We start from the raw sequence: 20,917 nt of genomic DNA on the forward strand, positions 1-20,917 counted from the left end.
TATGTCCAGTTTAGTGAACCAATAAAGAAAAAAAAAAAAAAAAAAAAAAATGTGTGGTCGCATACCGTCGTAAACATTACATGGTGTGGGAGGAGCGAAAACTGCTCCCCCAGAGTAGAGCCCAATCGGGGCATAGCGCTTGGAGGGCTCCGATTGTGTTCCGTCGGAGATCCCGGAGTTCTCCAACAAACGTTTAGTGCGGTAAAAATCCCACATAACCCGGCGTCGCTCCCACGTCGTCAAGAAAAAAAAAAGGTACCACCGCCATATCCATTTCTATCTATCCAGTCCTCAGGAGTGGCAACTCATCTGTGATCGGCTACGACCTATGACTGTGGTACCTGTTTTTTATGGAGTTGGTCCAAATGTCCATAAATGGCATTGACTACTTACCATCGGATGGACAGCAAACTTGTTCGCTACTCCAATCTTAAAAGAAAAAACATGACTTTAATGTCTCGCTGCTGGGATAGGCCTCACCTAAGTAGGCCTGGATCATCACTATACTATTTCAATGCATATTAGTTCAGTCCAAAATACTGGCTGTATACTGTAGACTACATAATTATACCTTTGTGACCTTTAGAAGTCTCAAGTCATAATTTTCACCTATATACATTTTTAAAATAAAATGCAACACAATTATATCATTAAGGGATCATATTACTAAATATACAAGCTAGTGATAAATTTAATTCATTATTTTTGAAAAAAAAAACGCAACAATATTCGCACTTTTAAATAATATTCACCGAGTTTGGTATATAAGGGCGCGCGTGCCGGCCGCTGGAGTAGACACCTGAGAGCCGCGCGCTGTGCCACTCGCGACACGATACGCTACAAGTGAGTTCGATTTTTCATATATCGTACACAAAAATTCTTTTTTATTTCTTTTTTAAGCTTGATTTAAAACTAATATCATTTATTAATTTTTAAAATTGGAACTCGAATTCGAATTTTAAAATAAAAGTAAATATTTTAACGTGATATTTTTTTTCGATTATTTCATTCATAAACATATAAATTATAAATACCTAAGGGATTTATTTAAATTATAATAAAGTATATAAAAGAAAACAATCGTATACCAGATTGCTAAGCCACATTGCATTACGTTGAAAAAAATAGGATTTATTAAAATAATAAATCTTAAATCTAAAGTGCCTAGATTATTTTTTTAGAAAAGATGTTTAAATCTGTATTCGCAGTTGAAGTCCATATAATATGGATTAATTAAATAAATAGTTTCTATTAATAAACTTTGTATATGTTAAGCACTGCATTAAAAACAGCGAGTAGTGAATGTGAAATGAAAATAATTATTATCATATTTATATTTTAAACTGTTATTACTCAAAAAATATATAATACAAATGCGGTCTTCCTGTCAAACATTCTTTACCAAACTAAATAAAAAAGTTAATAATATTTACACGGATATTCTTAAATTCTTTTTCTGGTGACGAAGAAGAAATAAAAAGTGTTACAGTATTTATTACGCAAAACTCCTTACCAATATTTAACGAAATGCGTTTTCTTTATTTTCGCACTCCATATATAAAATATACAATTAATATAGTGAATTTATTACGAAATTTACACCTAGATAATCAATAATTAATTTCTTGTCATTATAATAAAACATTATTATTATTCCTTTTCATGCGGGTTTGTGATATAGATATAATATACATATATTACATACTGTTCTCTTTTCTGGACAAGGATCGCCTCTCAAAGTGATAGACTTTACACATCCTTGAGAACTTTTTTTCAAACTCTCAGGCGTACAGGTTTTCTCACAATGTTTTCCTTCGTTGTTGAAACAAGTGATAATTAATTTCTAACACGCACATAACTTTGAAAAATCAGAGGTGCGTGCCTGGGATTTGAACCTCAGACTCCTCGAATGAAAGGCCCAATTTCTTAACCTTGTGACTTTTCCTATTATCGATCCATTTACACACATAATTAAATTTTATACCAATAAAATTCACACTTCGTCGATTAAAAGTCGATTACAAACCATTTATATAATAATTAATGTTTTTACGTTTTGTTTCACGTCTTTATATGTGCATCTACTAGTATTTATCAAAGAATTTCGATATATTAGCATAGAGTAGTGTGCAAACTAATTTCGAATCAATTAGGTCAAATCCAAATGGCCTAATACAATTTGTGGGTCTTGATGATACATTTTACTAAACGTTAAATTAACTTTTAATTTTTTAATAAAATATATTTTTTTTTCGGAATTTTATCTATTTATAGATAATTCAAATAATATTCTCGAATATACGGAAAATTAAGAAATGTTTTAGTATTCTTAAAGGGAAATGCAATAAATAACACTGCCAAAATTCGAATAACTTAAAATAAAATTATTTTTAAGATCACTTAATTTTAACACTTAATGTGCTAAATTAGTGTAAATTATTAAATAGCTTGAATACACAATTATTTTAATTGAATATTTTATTAAATAATTTTAACATTTTTACTTAATTTTATTTTTTACATTGTTATAATATTGTTACTATAGTAGCATCGATATTCATATTATTGAGGATTTTTTCACCATATTGATTTATCTATGCTTTAAGTACCTAATATAAATTTTGTGTCGATGCTAAAAATCATAGACACATAATTTAAAAATAGTGAAATGCGTTGGCTCTTATAAAAGATTGTTCAAATGCTTGGTTCAGAATTTCTACTTTACGTTGTAATGAATTTTATGTACCATGTTAAAACCTTTAAGAATTTTGTCTTATGATGAAAGGCTTCGGGTGACAGTCATACTTAAAATACTTTAATTAAAAGAACAATATTATACACAAAAAAGTGTAAATTTGTCTGTCTGTTTTATAAATTCGGTTAAATATTTAAATATAAAATAAATGAACGTAAAATAAATTATAATGTTAAATCAATTTATATAGGTCATTAAATTTACATTCTTAAAAATAATATTTACAACTGATATTTTCATAAAATGATATTATGTTATTTATAAAAATAAAATCGATTGCAAACAAGAGATAAATGAATAGATCCAGTGGTTCTAAACTCATATTTTATGTAATAATATTTGTAGTTATAACTGTTTTCTTATTATAATTATGTACTATATGCACGAGAGAAAAGTTCATTGAGTATATAAAAAACCTATTATATATAGAATCCATACAAAACCTTTAAAAAATATTAGGACTACATTATCATTAGCGACATCTATAATAAAGTATAACTTAAACAGCACATTAAAAATTGAACTAATTTGGGAAGACTCGCCATTGTATCGTCTCCCATAAAGTTGCCATAAAACAAATGAAAGTAAGATACGATTGTCATTCTCTATAAATCTCAATCAATTTTATTAATGGGCTCAAAATAATCCGTTTTCAATTGGATTTCAGTGATTTCATGTGAGTGGTTTTTGTATCCGTTATTTTAAGATTATTTTTCACGTGTGATGCTATGACGCAAAACTGATTTGCAGAGATCCGGGTTCGATCCTCGCTAAACGAAAATGCATATAATGAACTTAGAATTCCGTACTGGGTCTTGCTGGTTCTGGGTGTTTTTGTAACCGTCTCTGTGTGTGTCAATGGAATTTAAAACAAATAAAATGGGGCGATGAGTGTGTCTCGAAATATTCATTTATTACGATTTTAATCAATGCTGTCAATAATTAATAACAATCAACACTGCTAACTTTTTGCCGTTTTGTAAAAATATGTTTTGGACTCATTAAATGAAATGTTTAATTAATATTTTTTTTTATTTATAACTTTGGAACTTTGCGTTGAAGATTATAAAATAACATACATTAATAATTCTCATTTTTTCCTCATATGAAAAATATATCAAAGTTTTTTCTGGAACTACGTGGAAGATAAATATGAGATTGATTATATTTTTCGTGAGATCTACGAAAATCTAAAAATAATAAATGCCTCCTTGGCAACAAGTTTTTCATTATATTAGACCACCCACGGGACAAAGCATTTACCGTATCGGTCTGACTCACTGAGTTCTAGGTTCGATTTCCGGCCAGACATATCTAAATGGCAAATTAGATTTGTGTTCAAGGTCTAGTCTGGTTCTGGGTCTGGGTGTTTGTGTATTCGTCTGTTTGTCCATGATACCCACAGGATAAATCCTAGTATGTAAGTATGAGACTAGAAAACCTTATTTATTTTAACACAAAATACTTTAAAATCAAATAGTCTAATTTTGATAACATTTCACCAGTTGAGGGGAAGCCAATCTATCCTCATTCAAACGTAAAATAAGCTCCAACCCGCTGAACTATGTGGAAATCGGTCAAACATATCTCCACCACTGTAGAGCCGTTCAAAGAAACATATTTCGCCTCTACGAAATGACGGATAGAGACACATAATTTAAAATATTGGCATTCACACTAGAACTTAAATGGAAAAGTAGCACAATTTAAAGGTGGTAGAACCCTTTGTTGTTCCACACTACACCCATTTAACCCATTTAAGCCATGGAATGCATAAAATCAATATGTTCAGCATCTTGAGGGCCCGCCATATTGGATTCAGAATGACGTCACTAAATTAACTTAAGTTAACGGTTAACGATTAACTGATTTAATATTCTATTGCAAGATTTAGTCCTCCCATTTTTTTAAATAATATATATTTTCTATATAATATAATAGGACTACTCCTATGCTACCATACGAGCATGCAGTCCACCTGATGGTAAGTGGCTGCTGCCGCCCATGGACATCTGTAATCAACCCCAGATTGAATTAGTAATATTCCTACCTGAGGTCGGCTACCGATGCGCCGCACCCCTGAGGACTAAGCTGGAAGGCCTCGGAAAAGTATGTCTCCCTTAACACACTCTTCAAAATGGAACACAGCAGCGCCAACACTGCTGTTATTAGGCAGAAATAGGTGTGGCGGTGGTGCCGCCGGAGTCGAACCACAAAGGTCTACCACCTTCAACCTCACATACATATAAACTATGTTATGTTAAATAAATCTTATCATAGTTAACAGTTCCAAATGTCAGGATGTTCGTAAACCGAGATAATTTCAGATTATGTTGACAATGACAAAGCGGTCAATCATGAAACTAATTTGCATAGGATACGCTGGATACAGGGCAATGGAGAGTAATCGTGCACGCTATCGTCTATTACGTAACAATATTAGGTACACTATTATGAAAAATGGTAGAGTCAGTATAGTTCAGACAAGAAGATACAGAAGATTTCAGATAGAACCTGCTCTATGAGGAGTTGTTCATATGGTGGCAGTGATGGGTACTATCAGGTGGACTGCAGTCACGTTTTTTTTTTATAACATAGGAGTAGCTGACGAGCATGCAGTCCACCTGATGGTAAGTGGCTACTGCCGCCCATGGACATCTGTAATCAACCCCAGATAGGACCAGAAATTCCTACCAGAGGTCGGCAACAGATGCGCCGCTACCCCTGAGGACTAAGCTGGAACGCCTCGGAAAAGAATGTCTCCCTTACCACACCCTTCAAACCGGAACACAGCAGCGCTTAACACAGCTGTTATTAGGCAGAAATAGGTGTGGCGGTGGTGCCGCCGGAGCCGAACCTCAAATGTTCTACCACCTTTAATTGTAGAACGTTGCTGCTCCAATCCTATAAAATTAGCCTACGAGGCTACCTTTTAACTGTTGTGTCCGCCTTCATATATAATATGACAATATAAATAGTTGTGTAGGTAGTTTGCAATATTTTACAAAATACTTTTAAGATTGTAGAACTATATGACGTTCGCCTGCGGCGGTACCGCCTCCGTACCTATTTCTCATACCATACCTATTTCTTTAAAAAATAAAATTGTTGTGATAGTAAGAATTCTAGATCGTTTAATGTGGTAGATACAGTATGGTTCGACCAAGAAGGTACCGCCGAGGTATATCTAAAACAAAGTACTTCTTACGTGTCAGTCAAGAGATGTCAATACAGCTTGACTAAAATATAATGTGATCTTATTCCTCAGAAGTAGCAACCCATGTTCTGTATGAAACTGTTAAATTGCCATTATTAAAACATAGATTCCTATTTGATGGAGCTATTCACCCATAGACTATTGCAATGTTTAAAAGGAGGAAGTAATAATAATAATATTAATAATAAACGCTTTCTACACTCACAGCCCCACACTAGGATTCCCTGTGTCGTGGGTGCGATGAACACACACATACAAATACTCAAACACCCAGACCCAGAAATAGAAATCTAAATTCATCATTTAGACATCTGTCTGGCCGGGGATCAAACCCGAGACCCTTTGCGCGTCATACCGGCATGGTGGCAGCTCCGCCACGCGGATCAATACATAATAGATAATAGACTTGAACGGAGAGCTCTTTTAATCTAATTTCCCGACATCGTGTTGCCTAGATACAATGCAATATAACCATATTATGTGATACAGATATGAAGCTCTTTACTCTTTGCAATTACGACTTCAATGTCTGCGACCACGTTTGTGGTATCTATAACCAAAAAATGGTTGTAAAAGAATAGTTAAATTATTTTTTCGACTTTAAATTCCATATTGCCCGCCTACCCTCTATTATCTTCTCCATTGTCTTGCCCGTAATGTCTAGGGGCAATATGTCCGACTTACATATTGCCCCTATATTTCTGAAGTAACTAACAACACACTTAGTTATGTGATGCAAATTAGTAATAACGAATATAGTTTAGTTGGTAAATGCCATGCCACTTAATTGCACTCATTTACCATTTTCGCTCTATTTCTGCATTTATCCAGTTGTATAAAAAGAAACAAAGAAGCAACTTCAGCGTGTGTATCCTACGAGATGTAGCTTGTCTCCTCACAAGAGACATGCAAATGCGTTGTTGAGATAAATGCTGCTCACGACTGTGCAAGTTACAGACTGTAGCGTTTTGACTGTTATTAATCTTGTGATTTATGTTGCTTGTACGTATTTCATCACTCCATTATGAATCCTTAAAATGTCACGGGTTTACCAATAAACCTTTGGAAAAACCAATACTTAATAAAGACCTATCCTAACTTGAATCATAAAAACGTGCCATTTTCTTTCTGAATCGAATGCTTTCACTCTGTCTCCTGCTCGGTCTACGGATTATTGCTTAAATATTTTAGAACTATTCACGGGGATGCTCCGGGTGAAGCTAATAACTGCCTGTAAATTCCTCGTGATATAAGAGTCTAATCAAAATACATTCGTTCAATGTATTTCGCTACAGTATTTCTTAGTTACAACCTTTGACGACCCGCGTGGCGGAGCGGCCACCATACCGGTTTGACGCGCAAAGGGTCCCGCATTCGATCCCCGGTCAGACAGATGTCTAAGGCTCAGTTTACATTGCCGCGGAATGGAATGGAAGCTAATTTTTGCAAACAAATTCTGCATAGCATAATGAACTTTATGTCAATTGTGGAACGCACAAACTAAATACGTGCCAAAAAAAGTTGCGCGTTATCCGGGGAATCTTCGCGCATTCTCGAGAATTCCCTAAACAACTGTCGGCGCCGTCTGTGGATTTTGTCACAATTGACATAAAGTTCATTATGCTATGCAGAATTTGTTTGCAAAAATTAGCTTCCATTCCATTCCGCGGCAATGTAAATTGAGCATAAATGATGAATTTAGATTTCTGTTTCTGGGTCTGGGTGTTTGTGTATTTGTCTATGTCTGTGTCCATGGTACCCACGACACAGAGAATCCTAGTGTGGGGCTGTCAGTGTAGAAAGCGTTTAAGCGTTTACCTTTTTTCTGTTCCGTGGTTACTACTTATTTTCCAGTAGACATTTGACATTTCATTATTTATAACAATGATTTAAAAAGGCATTGCGATGAACTCGTAACAGTACGTTCACCACTGGTTATAAAAACTTCAAAACTGTACTTAAGTACTCTCTTAAGTCAAACCGCCTCCGCGCGTCGCCTACACCGCAACCCGTACACCGATTATAATCTTTTATTCATTTTTCTTCAGATATGCGCCGCGATTAGAAAGAATCTATCTCTAGGATTTATGTTTTATAAAACAATAACGTAGTACCATTCTGAACATTTTCTAGTTCCGCAACTGATATAAATATTACAAGTTTTTATTAATGCTAGTTTTCTTTAGACACAGATTTACGGTTATAGTTTGACCTATAACAGTTTCCAGTTCTACATTGTGTCTAAGTAATATTTTTTTGATTTGATTCTTTAAGTTTACATTTTATAGGAGTGTAAAACATCATATTCTTGATTGGAATCTCGTATAATTTTGACAATAATTATATTTTTCTTAAAAAAAAATAGTACCGTTGTTAATAATCAACCTGTCCAATTTTTACCTACTAAAGATGGAAATTTGACAATGTCTAAAATAAAAAACTTCTCCAAAAAGGAACTTTGATATAAAAAAGAAATAAATAGATCTATTACATTATTTATTAAACGAATGTTAGACAATGAAGCATTTGTTAATAGCTTTTAATAACACATTTCTTTCCCTTTAACGTATTAAATCGCTTGAATTCATACTTTTGAAAACTGTAGCCATGAATTTTACAATAATAACACCTAAAAAATATCTCAAATATTTTTGATAAACAATCGAAGTCAGTTAACCTAATACAATCTTAAAAAGTTTTGTTATCACGCCCACTAATAATTTTAACCAAACTGAACATTTAGTTTCGACAAAACTTACCCAATTAAAAGCGAACAATTCATCAATGGTCCCAAACCCTCAAAATTATTATTGGAACAAGACTATTTATTGAATAAACACCTCCAGAAAACCTTTGATGAATAACAGAGTGATTTTGAAACGAGCCAATTGACTTCTAACAAAAATAACAATAAAGTTTTAAAATCAAGTTTGGTCTTCGTAACAGGTAAAGCGTGAAATAGTTTTTTTAATAAATAAGACTATTTTAAGATAACTACTATGTTCTTAATTCATATGCTTATTTTAAACAAATCAAAGTATAGGTACAATAAAACTCACATGTTATATTCAAAATCTACGGGTTTATTTTTGATTCGGACAGGCCTCAGAAATAAGTCTAAAAAAATCTTTAACAGGACTGAAAAAAAAATTAAAGAAACTGCGCTCTTTTACCTCAAAAATATAGGTCCGAAATATAACGTTGCGCCAGGAAGCTACTTTATATTTCTTTATTAGATTGGAGGAGAAAACGGCTCGTAGTCGCCTGATGGCAAATAGTCACTGTCACATTTCTGTTTTAGTCTATTAACCGTACTAGCTCTACCACCTTTCAAATAATTAGACTCATCTTCATCGACCCATTACGGTTCCATTGCTGGGCACATGTCATCTCCCAAAATGAGAACGGTTGATAGCAATCTCACGCTGGACATGTACGGTTTAGTAAACTGCTCATACATTTTGGTACATTACAAAAATCTTTCAGGTTAGTAGGTTTCCTTGAAATATTCCTCAAATATCAAAGCAAAGCGAAATTGGTTATGTAGTTTTATTAATATCTTATCTAAGGTGGTAGAACCCTCTGTGGTTCGACTCCGGCGGCACCACCGCTGCACCTATTTCTACCTAATAACAGCAGTGTTAGGCGCTGCTGTGTTCCGGTTTGAAGGGTGTGGTAAGGGAGACAGACTTTTCCGAGGCGTTCCAGCTTAGTCCTCAGGGGTAGCGGCGCATCTGTGCCCGACCTCAGGTAGGAATATCTAATCCTATCTGGGGTTGATTACAGATGTCCATGGGCGGCAGTAGCCACTTACCATCAGGTGGACTGCATGCTCGTCTGCTACTCCAATATTATAAAAAAAAAAAAAATCTTACCAATAATCTTCTGATACTGTATTACTCCCAGGTGTAAGTGCTAAATGTGTAAGGTGAAGGTCAGTGCCCTAAAATAATTTACATTATTGAAAACGGATTTCCAGGTTATTATTGTAAAAGCTTAGGCTATCACAGGTTAAGTTCTGTATTTAGCGTGTTTACATAAGTTTGTAGATTGGCGTCGTCAACCCTTTACTCTCCCACTGCTGAGAGGCTACTCGTGCCCACGAGTAGCCTCTCAGAGTAGAAGGGGTTTAGGCCATGTCCCACCCATTCCTGCTGCTGGGCACGGGCAATAGATACACATCACACACCTTTGAGAACAAATTTTTAATAACTGCCGAACTTGTAGGTTTCCTTTGTCATTATAGCAAACGATAGTTAATTTCTTATATAAGTTTGTACATCAACAATAAAATATTTTGATTACTTATACATAACAAATTTATGATCCATTGTATACATAGCTGAATACGATACGAAACTTTAAACTTGAAATCTAAATTGAACTATTCGGAATTGTACTTAGTTTTTTATTTATATTTATCTTCCTTAATAACATTGTTATTTTCAAAACTAAAAAGCACGCTATAACAGAACTAAAAAGCAATAATTGTCGATCTAATAACTTTGCGATGAACTTTCTCTAAGGCGTTCAAACAATCTCGCTTCGAAAATCGTTAATCCTGAGGATGTTGATAAGGACAATGGTACAAAATTATTAATATCGTGTATTGTCATCGGTTTTTGATAATTCTTCAAAATTTTGAATTAAACTGAACGTTCAAAGTGGATAGTAATCGGGTTCTAAGATTCCGTTACATAGTTACATACATACAACCCTAGCTAATAAAAGCGTGTTAAAAAATAATAACGTACATATAAGTAGTGTTAAGTAATACTTCAACCTTTCAAACTTATTTGTCGTGGTTATTAATTGATATTAGCCTTAAATGAAAAGAATCCTAAGAAACCTAAAGAGATATAAATATCAACTTATTAGATGTATTCGGAATCTACTGAGTCTAAATAGAAAATAATATCCTTAATGGATATCAAATACTCAAGTAATTTTGCAATTGACCTTTTCACTCTTCTTTTAAAAATATATTTCTTATCAATTTATACTCCTATAAATTAGCTTTTATATTTTTGTCGAATGTATTTTATGTCAGAATTTTAGTATGTTTTCTTTTGTGCCTCTTTCTTTTAATTAATAGTTCACACAAACCAAAATATATGAAAAATCAAATTCATCTAATCACTACCAAAATAATATTTGACATACTCTTCATACTGGAAATGGTAAAATTTCAATCGTTGATTGCAGTGGATAGATTGCATATTAATAGCTGTCATTATTGGGGCTTAGCAGGCTTTGAGCCCCTTTAAGTTTGCTATGATGTTTCTTTATGATATTCTCTTTCATAATTTTCAAAGTATCTCAATTGTCATTTTCATTCGCAAGTTTCGAAAAATGAAAAGCGCGTACCGAATCAAACCCGATTCAAAAAACGTACACAATAATCACACACTTTTTCAAAATCGATTATTGAACGATACTAATTGATTGATATAAAAATCGATGTTTTCACAACCCTACCAACAAGCCATCACTGCTTCCATACATATTCATGGAACTAGTTTCCTTCAGCTTTGCCATTTCGCTGTACACATCCAGGTATTTGGATGGAATTGTTTGGTTAGACAGATTTGTGTTCGCAGCTAACACTTGTTGGACAGTGCGACAAACATCGCTAATGGTATTACTACGAATACTAGTTTGAAACTAACTTATGGTAATTTATTAACAAAGTGATATTCAATTAGTATCTCACTCGTAGATTCATTTTATGTTTTTTTTACATTAAGATAGAAAACACGCGTTATGGAATTGAAGGAGGAACCGAGCACGAAGTTCCCCTGCATGAAATTGCATTCTCATTTGCTACTAATCTTATATATAAAATTCTCGTGACAATTTTAGTTACCGTACTCCTCCGAAACGGCTTTACCGATTTTCACCAAATTTTATATGCATATTCAGTAGGTCTGAGAATTGGCTACGATATTTTTCATACCCCTAAGTGATAGGGGTTGTTCACCCTTAACATTTTTTTATTTATATGGCAACACAGCGTTAGCCGGGTCAGCTAGTTAGTTTTGTAATATTATATTTAAATAATGCCGATATTTTTCAGTAATAATTGACTGAGCTATCATTACTCAACTGAGTTATCTGACTTTTCTTGTATTGTCTGCATAACAGTTAGGTAGATGATAAAAACGAATCTGTAAACTAAAATAAATAATAATATTTTAATCTGATAAGTGATACAAATTTAATTTTTCAGAATTAAATAATATTTTGAAAAGGTGCTTTATTCATTACCTTAATTTATCTACTTTTTTTTCTTTTGCAAATATTGCAAATATGTCTTAGCGACAATATTACTAACAGAAATTATCTCATTGTTTCAGATACTGTACAAGAAACCCATCAGCATAATGGACAAGCAACGATCGAGTTCCACCAAGGCCAGCTCCTCCAGGGCTTCCGTCACCGGCATCCTGGCGCTGCTGCTCTTTATCTGCCTCGCTGAATGTGCTACAGGTAAGAAAAATGGTTTCTACCAAAAAAAGTGCAGCAGAGCCAATTTCTTCCTTATAGTATAAGTTTGCTAGATAATTAATTGTAGAGCAAGTGTGGTGTTTATGGTTGAACTTCATAGTCACCATCTTAACCCATGTGTTGACTACCTTCAATGGGACTAATTTAATCTTATCTGCATAACAATGATGAGCGGTAAGAGACTTACACTAGACGATAGGAATTTAGTTCAAAAGGGGTAGCAAAGCATTTGTAATCGACCTGAGTTAAGATTCTATCCAATCTTTTCTAGGGTTGATTAAAGATGTCTATGGGCAAAAGTCACTTTCCAACAGGTGGACCGCATGCTTGCCACTTCGGTGTTACAAAAGAACAGTATTTTATAATTTTTTACCGGGTTGACTACAATTTTCTATTATAAAATCTTACTCATATATAATGTGTCATACACAGACACGTACAAAAAAGAAAGAAACATAAAAACAATAGTCATTAAGATGTACCACAACACAAGTTATTTATGTTTATGTATAGTGCATTAAAAAAAGAAAGAAAGAAACAAACAATATTCATAAACATAAACATATGTTTATGAATAGGTAAACTCATGTATCCGGCTTGACACCAACTTATTCTAAGCAGGAACGTGTTATGATCCCATTATTCCGAGACTAGATTAATGCGACAAGTTTGTCTCAGTCGTGATTGCAAAACAACCCACGGGTCTAGCTAGAGAAAAATTAACTTTAAACTAAGTACTGTATTTTTTGTAACTATTATAAATGAATAAGAATGTAAGTACTTAATGATTAGAAGTAAGAAAGTTACATTTTTTAAATTAAATCTAGACATATTGCCAAATCTATACAAGCTTTTAAACATAGGTTTTAAATATTTGTTGTTGAGAATAGGTTAGGCATTTCTTGATTTACATCAAGAATTTAATGAAAAATTATGTATAACTTCTTAAAAGTCTAAAAAATACCCTAAAACAAATAGCTTTGCTTTAAATTAAGTTACATTTTTGCCCGAAATTCTAAAAATCATGTTTATTCATTTACAACAAAACCTATCCTAACCTCAATCACTAATGTAAATTTTACGATTTCTTTGTATGTATTATTATTGCTATAAAACTAAGAAGTAATATGGAGCAAATTTAATGTACATTATTGTGCATTTTGGTAAATTTCAAGGCTTTTGAATAATGACACTTCGTCACATATGAATATTATGATTTACGGGGTGTTCACATTAATTCCGGTTACAAACGACAGCGAATCATCCTGTATAGTAATGTATAAACATCATAAACGTTTGTAAATGTTATTATTCTTGCACTAATACTATGCTACATAAACAATGTTAGTAATTTACTGTATAAACATTTCTAATTATTCAAAATTTATTATCATTAAAATAGTTTTATATTTAAAAGTAGAGTCCTTCGTGCTTCGAATGTGGCAGCACCTCTGTCATGGCTATTTCTGCCTTATGACAAGAATACAGTTCCAACTGCTTTCTGTTTCAAAGATCAAGCAAGTTCATTTTTTCGAGTCGTAAAAAAACATGGTCCGCGGACCACTAGTAGTCCAGAGCGGCATAAGAAGAAGAAGAAGAAGCTGTATAAAATAAAAAAAAAGTTTTTTTAAACTGGTTTCATAAGGCACATTCATACTAATACGAAAATCGGCATAATAGGAGGACCTTTTTTGTTGCCGCTGTCTTCTTTATTGTACACTACCTGATCCGGCAAACTTTGTACCGCCTCAAAGTCTATGTATCTAATTTATAATATTTCATATAAAATATAGCCTATGTTACTCTTGGATAATGTAGCTTTCGAATGGTGAAAGAATTTTTTAAATCGGTCCAGTAGTTTTTGAGCCTATTCATTACAATCAAACAAACAAACAAAGTTTTCCTCTTTATAATATTAGTATAGATGACAAGTCAAAATCTACTAAACGTGCTAAATATTATGATGAAAAGGTTAAGAAACCTTATCTTAAAAGTAAAGTGTGAAGGAAGTGAAGCGCAATTATAGTTCTTAGAAATACAAAGGGTATCCGAAAAGTTTCGTAAATTCCAATATCCCCAATGTTAATAATTCTCACTACCAGGCAGTAGCGTAAAATAACGAATATTAAGTAGGGAAGTTTAAACCAACAGTGGTACAGTTAAAACTTACGCATAATTTTCAAATATGTATTATATATTGTTTTGGAATGTAATGACTCTTAAGCTCTTTCCTATTTTCAGGCTTTTGTTCTTTTATTTGCTTATTTTAGCGTCAACCCATTACTGTACCACTGTTTAGACCATATTTTCCGCTGACCAAATGCAGATTGGTATACCTTATACACCCTTGAGAACATTTTTTAAGAAATCTCAGTTGTGTGGTTCAATGTGCTTGCCTAGAATTCGAACTTGAGACTCTTACAATTGAGAGAACTGGTCTGTACCACTAGGCTAACATAATAAATTACGCTTTCTACACTCATAACGCCACACTAGGATTTTTCCTTTATCGTGTGTGCCATAACACACACAAAGGCAAATACACTAACACCCAGACCCAGAACAGAGTCAAAATTCATCATTCAAATACGCTTATACATAACCTTAAGTTTTGGGAACTCGGGTAAATTATATAATAATGCTTAATAGGTACTACATAATTATGTTGTAATATTAGCATTAAAATGTTATAATTATATCACGGAGCTACGAAGGGTAACATGACGTGATATTTATTTGACGACATAATTAAACTTCCTTTATACCTCAGTTATTAGGGTTCCACAAGGAAGTGGGTTTGGGATGTCATGTTATATTTTATGACTTAGGATTTCATGTGGGTGCGTTTTGGTATCGTGGTACCATGCCAGTAACGATACTAATATAACTTTTGAAGGTGGTAGAACTCTTTGTGGTTCGACTCCGGCGGCACCACCGCCACAACTATTTCTGCCTAATAACAGCAGTGTTAGGCGCTGCTGTGTTCCGTTTTGAAGGGTGTGGTAAGGGAGACATACTTTTCCGAGGCGTTCGAGCTTAGTCCTCAAGGCGGTAGCGGCGCATCTGTGGCCGACCTCAGGTAGGATTATCTAATCCTATCTGGGGTTGATTACAGATGTCCTTGGGCGGCAGTAGCCACTTACCATCAGGTGGACTGCATGCTCGTCTGCTACTCCTATATAATAAAAAAAATAATAACTATTATAGTGTTAATAGAAAATATAATAGATTCTTAGGGCCATCAATAAGTTATGTTATTTATATTTTATCTCTGCCATAAATCAGTAAGTAATCGATATTGAAGTGTATGTTAATTAATCATTACCAACAGATAGCAGTGATAGCCAGTGATTTAAAACTCAGTTGAAATCCAAGTTATGTGTATTAGATATTTATTATCACTTATTATGATGGTGAAGGAAATTGTCGTTAAAAAACCTACACACCTGAATGTTTTAGAAAATATTTGATCAAAAGTGCGTGAAATCTACCAATCCGCATTTAACACCATCTCACCCTCAGAGGAGACTCGTGCCCAGAAATGCGAGAATATTTGGTTGAAGACGATTACTTTTATCATTCTAAAATAGATGAAAGCAAAAACTATTACCAAAAATGTCTGTCTTAATGTTAAAATGTGTGTTTAAAGACCATTTGGTATAATCCGCGCCAAACTGCTAGTCCGCTCTGAAGTTGTTGCGTAGGGTGTAGTCACACAATTTGCTATGGCGACGCGACTCATTTCTATATTCAGAGCGGACTAGCAGTTTTACGCGGACTATACTTCTATATAACAATTTTAAACAATAACTTTAACCAACTAAAATATACGTATTGTTCATTAAATTTGAACTATTATTTATTAACGCCCACATAGAAAAGCGGAGGCGTACACTACTTCACTCTTGTAACTGAATGAATTGCCTTTTAAATATTATTATTCAGCTTGAGGGCAAATGGAAAATTCTCATACTTTACACAAGCGTCACTTCATCGTATCTGCATGTTACTTTTTGTATGACCACAGGGCATAAATACAAGCTGTGCCAAACCGTTGCTAGAAAGTGGTAGAACCCTTTGTGGCACCACCGCCACACCTAGTTCTGCCTAATGACTGTAGTGTTACGCGCCATCGTAGATTCGATTCTGATTAAAATAACTCTATATGGTCAATTTTTTATAGTTTTTACGTATATAAGGTAATGAAATGTAATTTAAAAATCACATGAAATAACTTTCTTTTAATTATTTCTAAACGGTCAATGAGTTACTCCATTGCTATAAATATACAGTCGAATACAAAATTTCCTCTTGGAAGTCGTTTAAAAAGGTTATACACTGGATACATAAATCGAAAACTATCCAGTAGGATACCTGATGACTATTCCCCGAACAGGATCAAATCAAAATTCCGCCTTCTCATTGGCCTTAAAAATAACACGGTATAAGAAAACCCATTGAACCTTTTTTTGAGGTCAAAATCCTGATTCCGAACGAAAACTTAACACATTCTTTTCTTAAAAATTCACGGTTCCGTATCTGAACTAAAATTTAATTTTAAAACATATTCTCTCCAAATAAAATAAAAAAGTGTACTTAAAATATATACTTCAGTAACAACACATTCCACTAGAACATTTAAAGTAGAAAGTTTCAAAAGATTACAGAGCTTTTGTGTGATGTCAGTTGCAGACGTTACGTCCCGCAAGTGGAAGTTTAGTTACAATATTAAAATTAAAAATGGTTTTTGAAAAGTTTACATGGTATAAGCAACTCAAATTTAACTTAAATCAGTTACAGTTTACACATTTTGAAAATAAAAGTGTTACTTGAAATTTTAATATAACTAGTGAATTGAGCTACAACATAAATGATAGAAACAAACAACCGTGCAGTTCACCTGATAAGTGGCAACCGACGCCCATGGACGTCTGTAATCAACCCGCGATAAGATTAAAGTCCTAGTTCAGATCAGCAACAGATGTGCCGCTACCTTTGAGAAATAAGTTGGAAAGCCTCGAGTATGTATGTCTATTTTTTTTTAAATATAGGAGTAGCAGACGAGCATGCAGTCCACCTGATGGTAAGTGGCTACTGCCGCCTATGGACATCTACAATCAACACCAGATAGGATTAGATATTCCCACCTGAGGTCGGCCACAGATGCGCCGCTACCCCTGAAGACTAAGCTGGAATGCCTCGGAAAAGTCTGCCTCCCTTACCATACCCATTAAAGCGGAACACAGTAGCACTTAACACTGTTGTTATTAAGCAGAAACAGGCGGCGGTGCCACTAGTATCGAGCCAAAAGGTTCTTACCACCGTCTAGATTCCACAGTCAATTTCAGATACACATGTCAAATGTATATTTAATAATGCCTTCTGGGTGTTTGTCTGTACCCACGCCACATAACCTTAAGTATTCTGTAAGCATGACTTTTATTTATTTAAATACACTTGTTTATTTTTAATCAAACATTTTCCTCCGCCTTCTATGTTTTATTCTCGTAATTTGACAGTAAAAATTATTGTTTGCTCGCAAATCTTCGTCGGCGACGGCACAAATGTTAGCGATAAGCGAAAAGAGAATGATTTTTTCTGCGAGTTTCAGGAAACATTTAGTCTCGTCGAGTCCAGACGAAACGCGAGTAGGAGTATGTAAATAACCTACTCGAGTGTATTCGGTATTCGTTACGATGTTCGTCCGTTCTCGGCGGGGCTACATTCTTCATTGCGTATTAAAGCATTATGTGTATTCGTGCACGGCGTTTACATACTCGTCATTGAGTATATTCGGGGGATTGTTCGCAAGTACCTTAATTTTACATCAAAGCGACTATTTATTCTGGAGGGGAGAGGGGGAGTTCTCGTTCCTCTCTCTCGACAAGAAGAAAATTCCAAATAGGAATCCTTTCTGTTGCAGACTAATTTGAAGCACTTGTTATTCTTACCTCCCATTTCCACTTTAACCCCGATCTGCGCAAATCCAGAATACGCTACTTCTTTGAAACTCCCGACACATTTTTCTCCACCATGGAGGTGAAGCCCATAGAAAATATTTACTGGTTGCAAAATAATTTACCGGTTTGAAATTACAATTGGTTGAAAAATAGACAGAAACGATTTTTCTACAAAGAGCTAACTCTCAGACTGTACCCCTAAAACATTTCCCTTCTAAAGAATTTTACATACATTTTGCTAACGAAGAAACCATGTTTTGCCCGCGGCAACAGCAAATGTAATAAAGGGAGGTCAAAAGATTCACTAAAAATACCAAGGGTTTTCATATTGCTTTGCTATGTTAAAGTGTGTTATTTTGGAAACTGTCACCGGGTTACACCTGTCCATTTTAAAGTTCTGTGGGTCTCTAACGACCTTTGTTAAGTAATCTTAATGTTAACGCTTTCTAAACTCACCGCTGTACTAGTATTTCTCTCCGTCTTTCCGGCGCTCAAACTTCCATTCCATTTTGTTATTAATTTTTAACCCAAATGCAAGGGTTTTAATCCATTTTTAAAATCAAAAATATTTTACATCAAAATTAATAATATTTTACTTTTTTTTTATTAAAAAATACCAGTTGTACTGTTTTTCACATTTACCGTCGCAGAATTGTTTACTTCAAAAAACATTGTCTATTACTTTTCGTAGAGCAAATTACAATACCAAAATGAGATACAATGTTTGCTCAAACAAATTCAATACAAACCAGCTTTAATTTGCAAATTGTTTGATACTATTCCACATTCACACACGTTAATAATGTATTGTGATCACACAATTGCTGACTATAACATTCTGATTCCAATAGGGCGGTTGTAGTTACTAATTATCTGTAGGGAATGTCGTTGAACCTAAAATAACGTCATTTCCTTACGTACTTCTCGTACGAAGCGACTAACGTTACTTAGTCTAATTTTAAACAAATTTTGCCTATCAACATTTTAAATTTGATAATTATTGCCAACATTGGTAGTCAAAAAATAGTAAAGGTTTACCTTTGTTAACTAATCCTAATATTAACATTTTCTATACTCACCGCTGTACTAGGATATCCCTCCGCCTTTCCCGCGCTCAAACCTACATTCTTTTTTTTTATTAATTTTAGAGTGCCGTAGATGCGGCCAGCATTGAAACACGAATGCAAGGATTTTAATCCATTTTTAAAATCAAAAATATTTTACATAAAATCAATAATATATTACATTTTTTTATTACAAAATACTAGTTGTACTGTTTTGAACATATGTCTTCGCAGAATTGTTTACTTCCAAAAACCTTCTCTATTACTTTTCGTAGAGAAAATTACAATACCATAATGAGATACAATGTTTGCTCAAACAAATTCAATACAAACCAGCTTTAATTTGCAAATTGTTTGATACTATTCCACATTCACACACGCTAATAATGTATTGTGATCACACAATTGCTGACTATAACATTCTGATTCCAATAGGGCGGTTGTAGTTAAGTAATCCTAATATTAACATTTTCTATACTCACCGCTGTACTAGGATATCCCTCCGACTTTCCCGCGCTCAAACCTACATTCTTTTTTTTTATTAATTTTAGAGTGCCGTAGATGTGGCCAGCATTGAAACACGAATGCAAGGATTTTAATCAATTTTTAAAATCAAAAATATTTTACATAAAATCAAAAATATTTTACATCAAAATCAATAATATTTTACATTTTTTTTTATTACAAAATACTAGTTGTACTGTTTTCAACATATGCCTTCGCAGAATACAAACCAGCTTTAATTTGCAAATTGTTTGATACTATTCCACATGCACACACGTTAAATAATGTATTGTGATCACACAATTGCTGACTATAACATTCTGATTCCAATAGGGCGGTTGTAGTTACTAATTATCTTTACGGAATGTCCCAAAAATAACATGATTTCTACACCTTCCGTACTTGTCGTATGAAGCAAATAGGGTTTCTGTCGGGAATTCCCGGGAAAAACACGATAAGTCGGGACGGGAAAAATGGGCCGGGATCCCGGGAACTCGGGAAATTTCAAAGGTCCAAAACAATCTTAAATTTTTTTTAACATTTATGATGATTTTAACATGCAATAACATATTTACAATAATAAAGTAGACCTTATCGCGTAAGAATGTGTAATTTAAGCACAAATTAATACCGAAATTTCAACTATATTGTAATAGTAGTGCTTACAACCTGACGGATATTAAATATGTTTAAAAAATTAAGAATCATGTCAATGTAAGAAATGAGGCACTAAATGCAATTTTATCCATCCATTCATTGAGGAACATTGCTGGACATAGGCCTCTTATTATATAAATAAAATTGGCCAAGTGCAATTCGAACTCGCAGCCCGAGAGTATCGTACCACCAACATTTTTATTTCTTTTACGTGTTGTATTAGTTATTATTGCAGCCATTGAAGTACATGCAT

The 20,917-nt window shown here is 33.8% G+C and overlaps 1 protein-coding gene across 1 annotated transcript in view; it reads left to right on the top strand.

Moving 5' to 3' along the window:
* The first annotated feature begins 804 nt into the window (after positions 1 to 804).
* Positions 805 to 20,917, top strand: part of CCHa1 (neuropeptide CCHamide 1) — a 46,394-nt gene continuing 26,281 nt past the window's right edge. Inside the window, exons 1-2 of the mRNA XM_073093647.1 lie at positions 805 to 843; positions 12,329 to 12,461. Of these exons, the coding sequence (XP_072949748.1) occupies positions 12,356 to 12,461 (106 nt within the window). The 5' untranslated portion in view covers positions 805 to 843; positions 12,329 to 12,355. The remainder of the gene's footprint in view (positions 844 to 12,328; positions 12,462 to 20,917) is intronic.

Source organism: Epargyreus clarus, unplaced genomic scaffold (assembly GCF_041222505.1).
Source record: "Epargyreus clarus isolate Ecla_fem2 unplaced genomic scaffold, WU_Ecla_fem_2.2 ptg000005l, whole genome shotgun sequence".
NCBI lineage: Eukaryota > Metazoa > Arthropoda > Insecta > Lepidoptera > Hesperiidae > Epargyreus > Epargyreus clarus.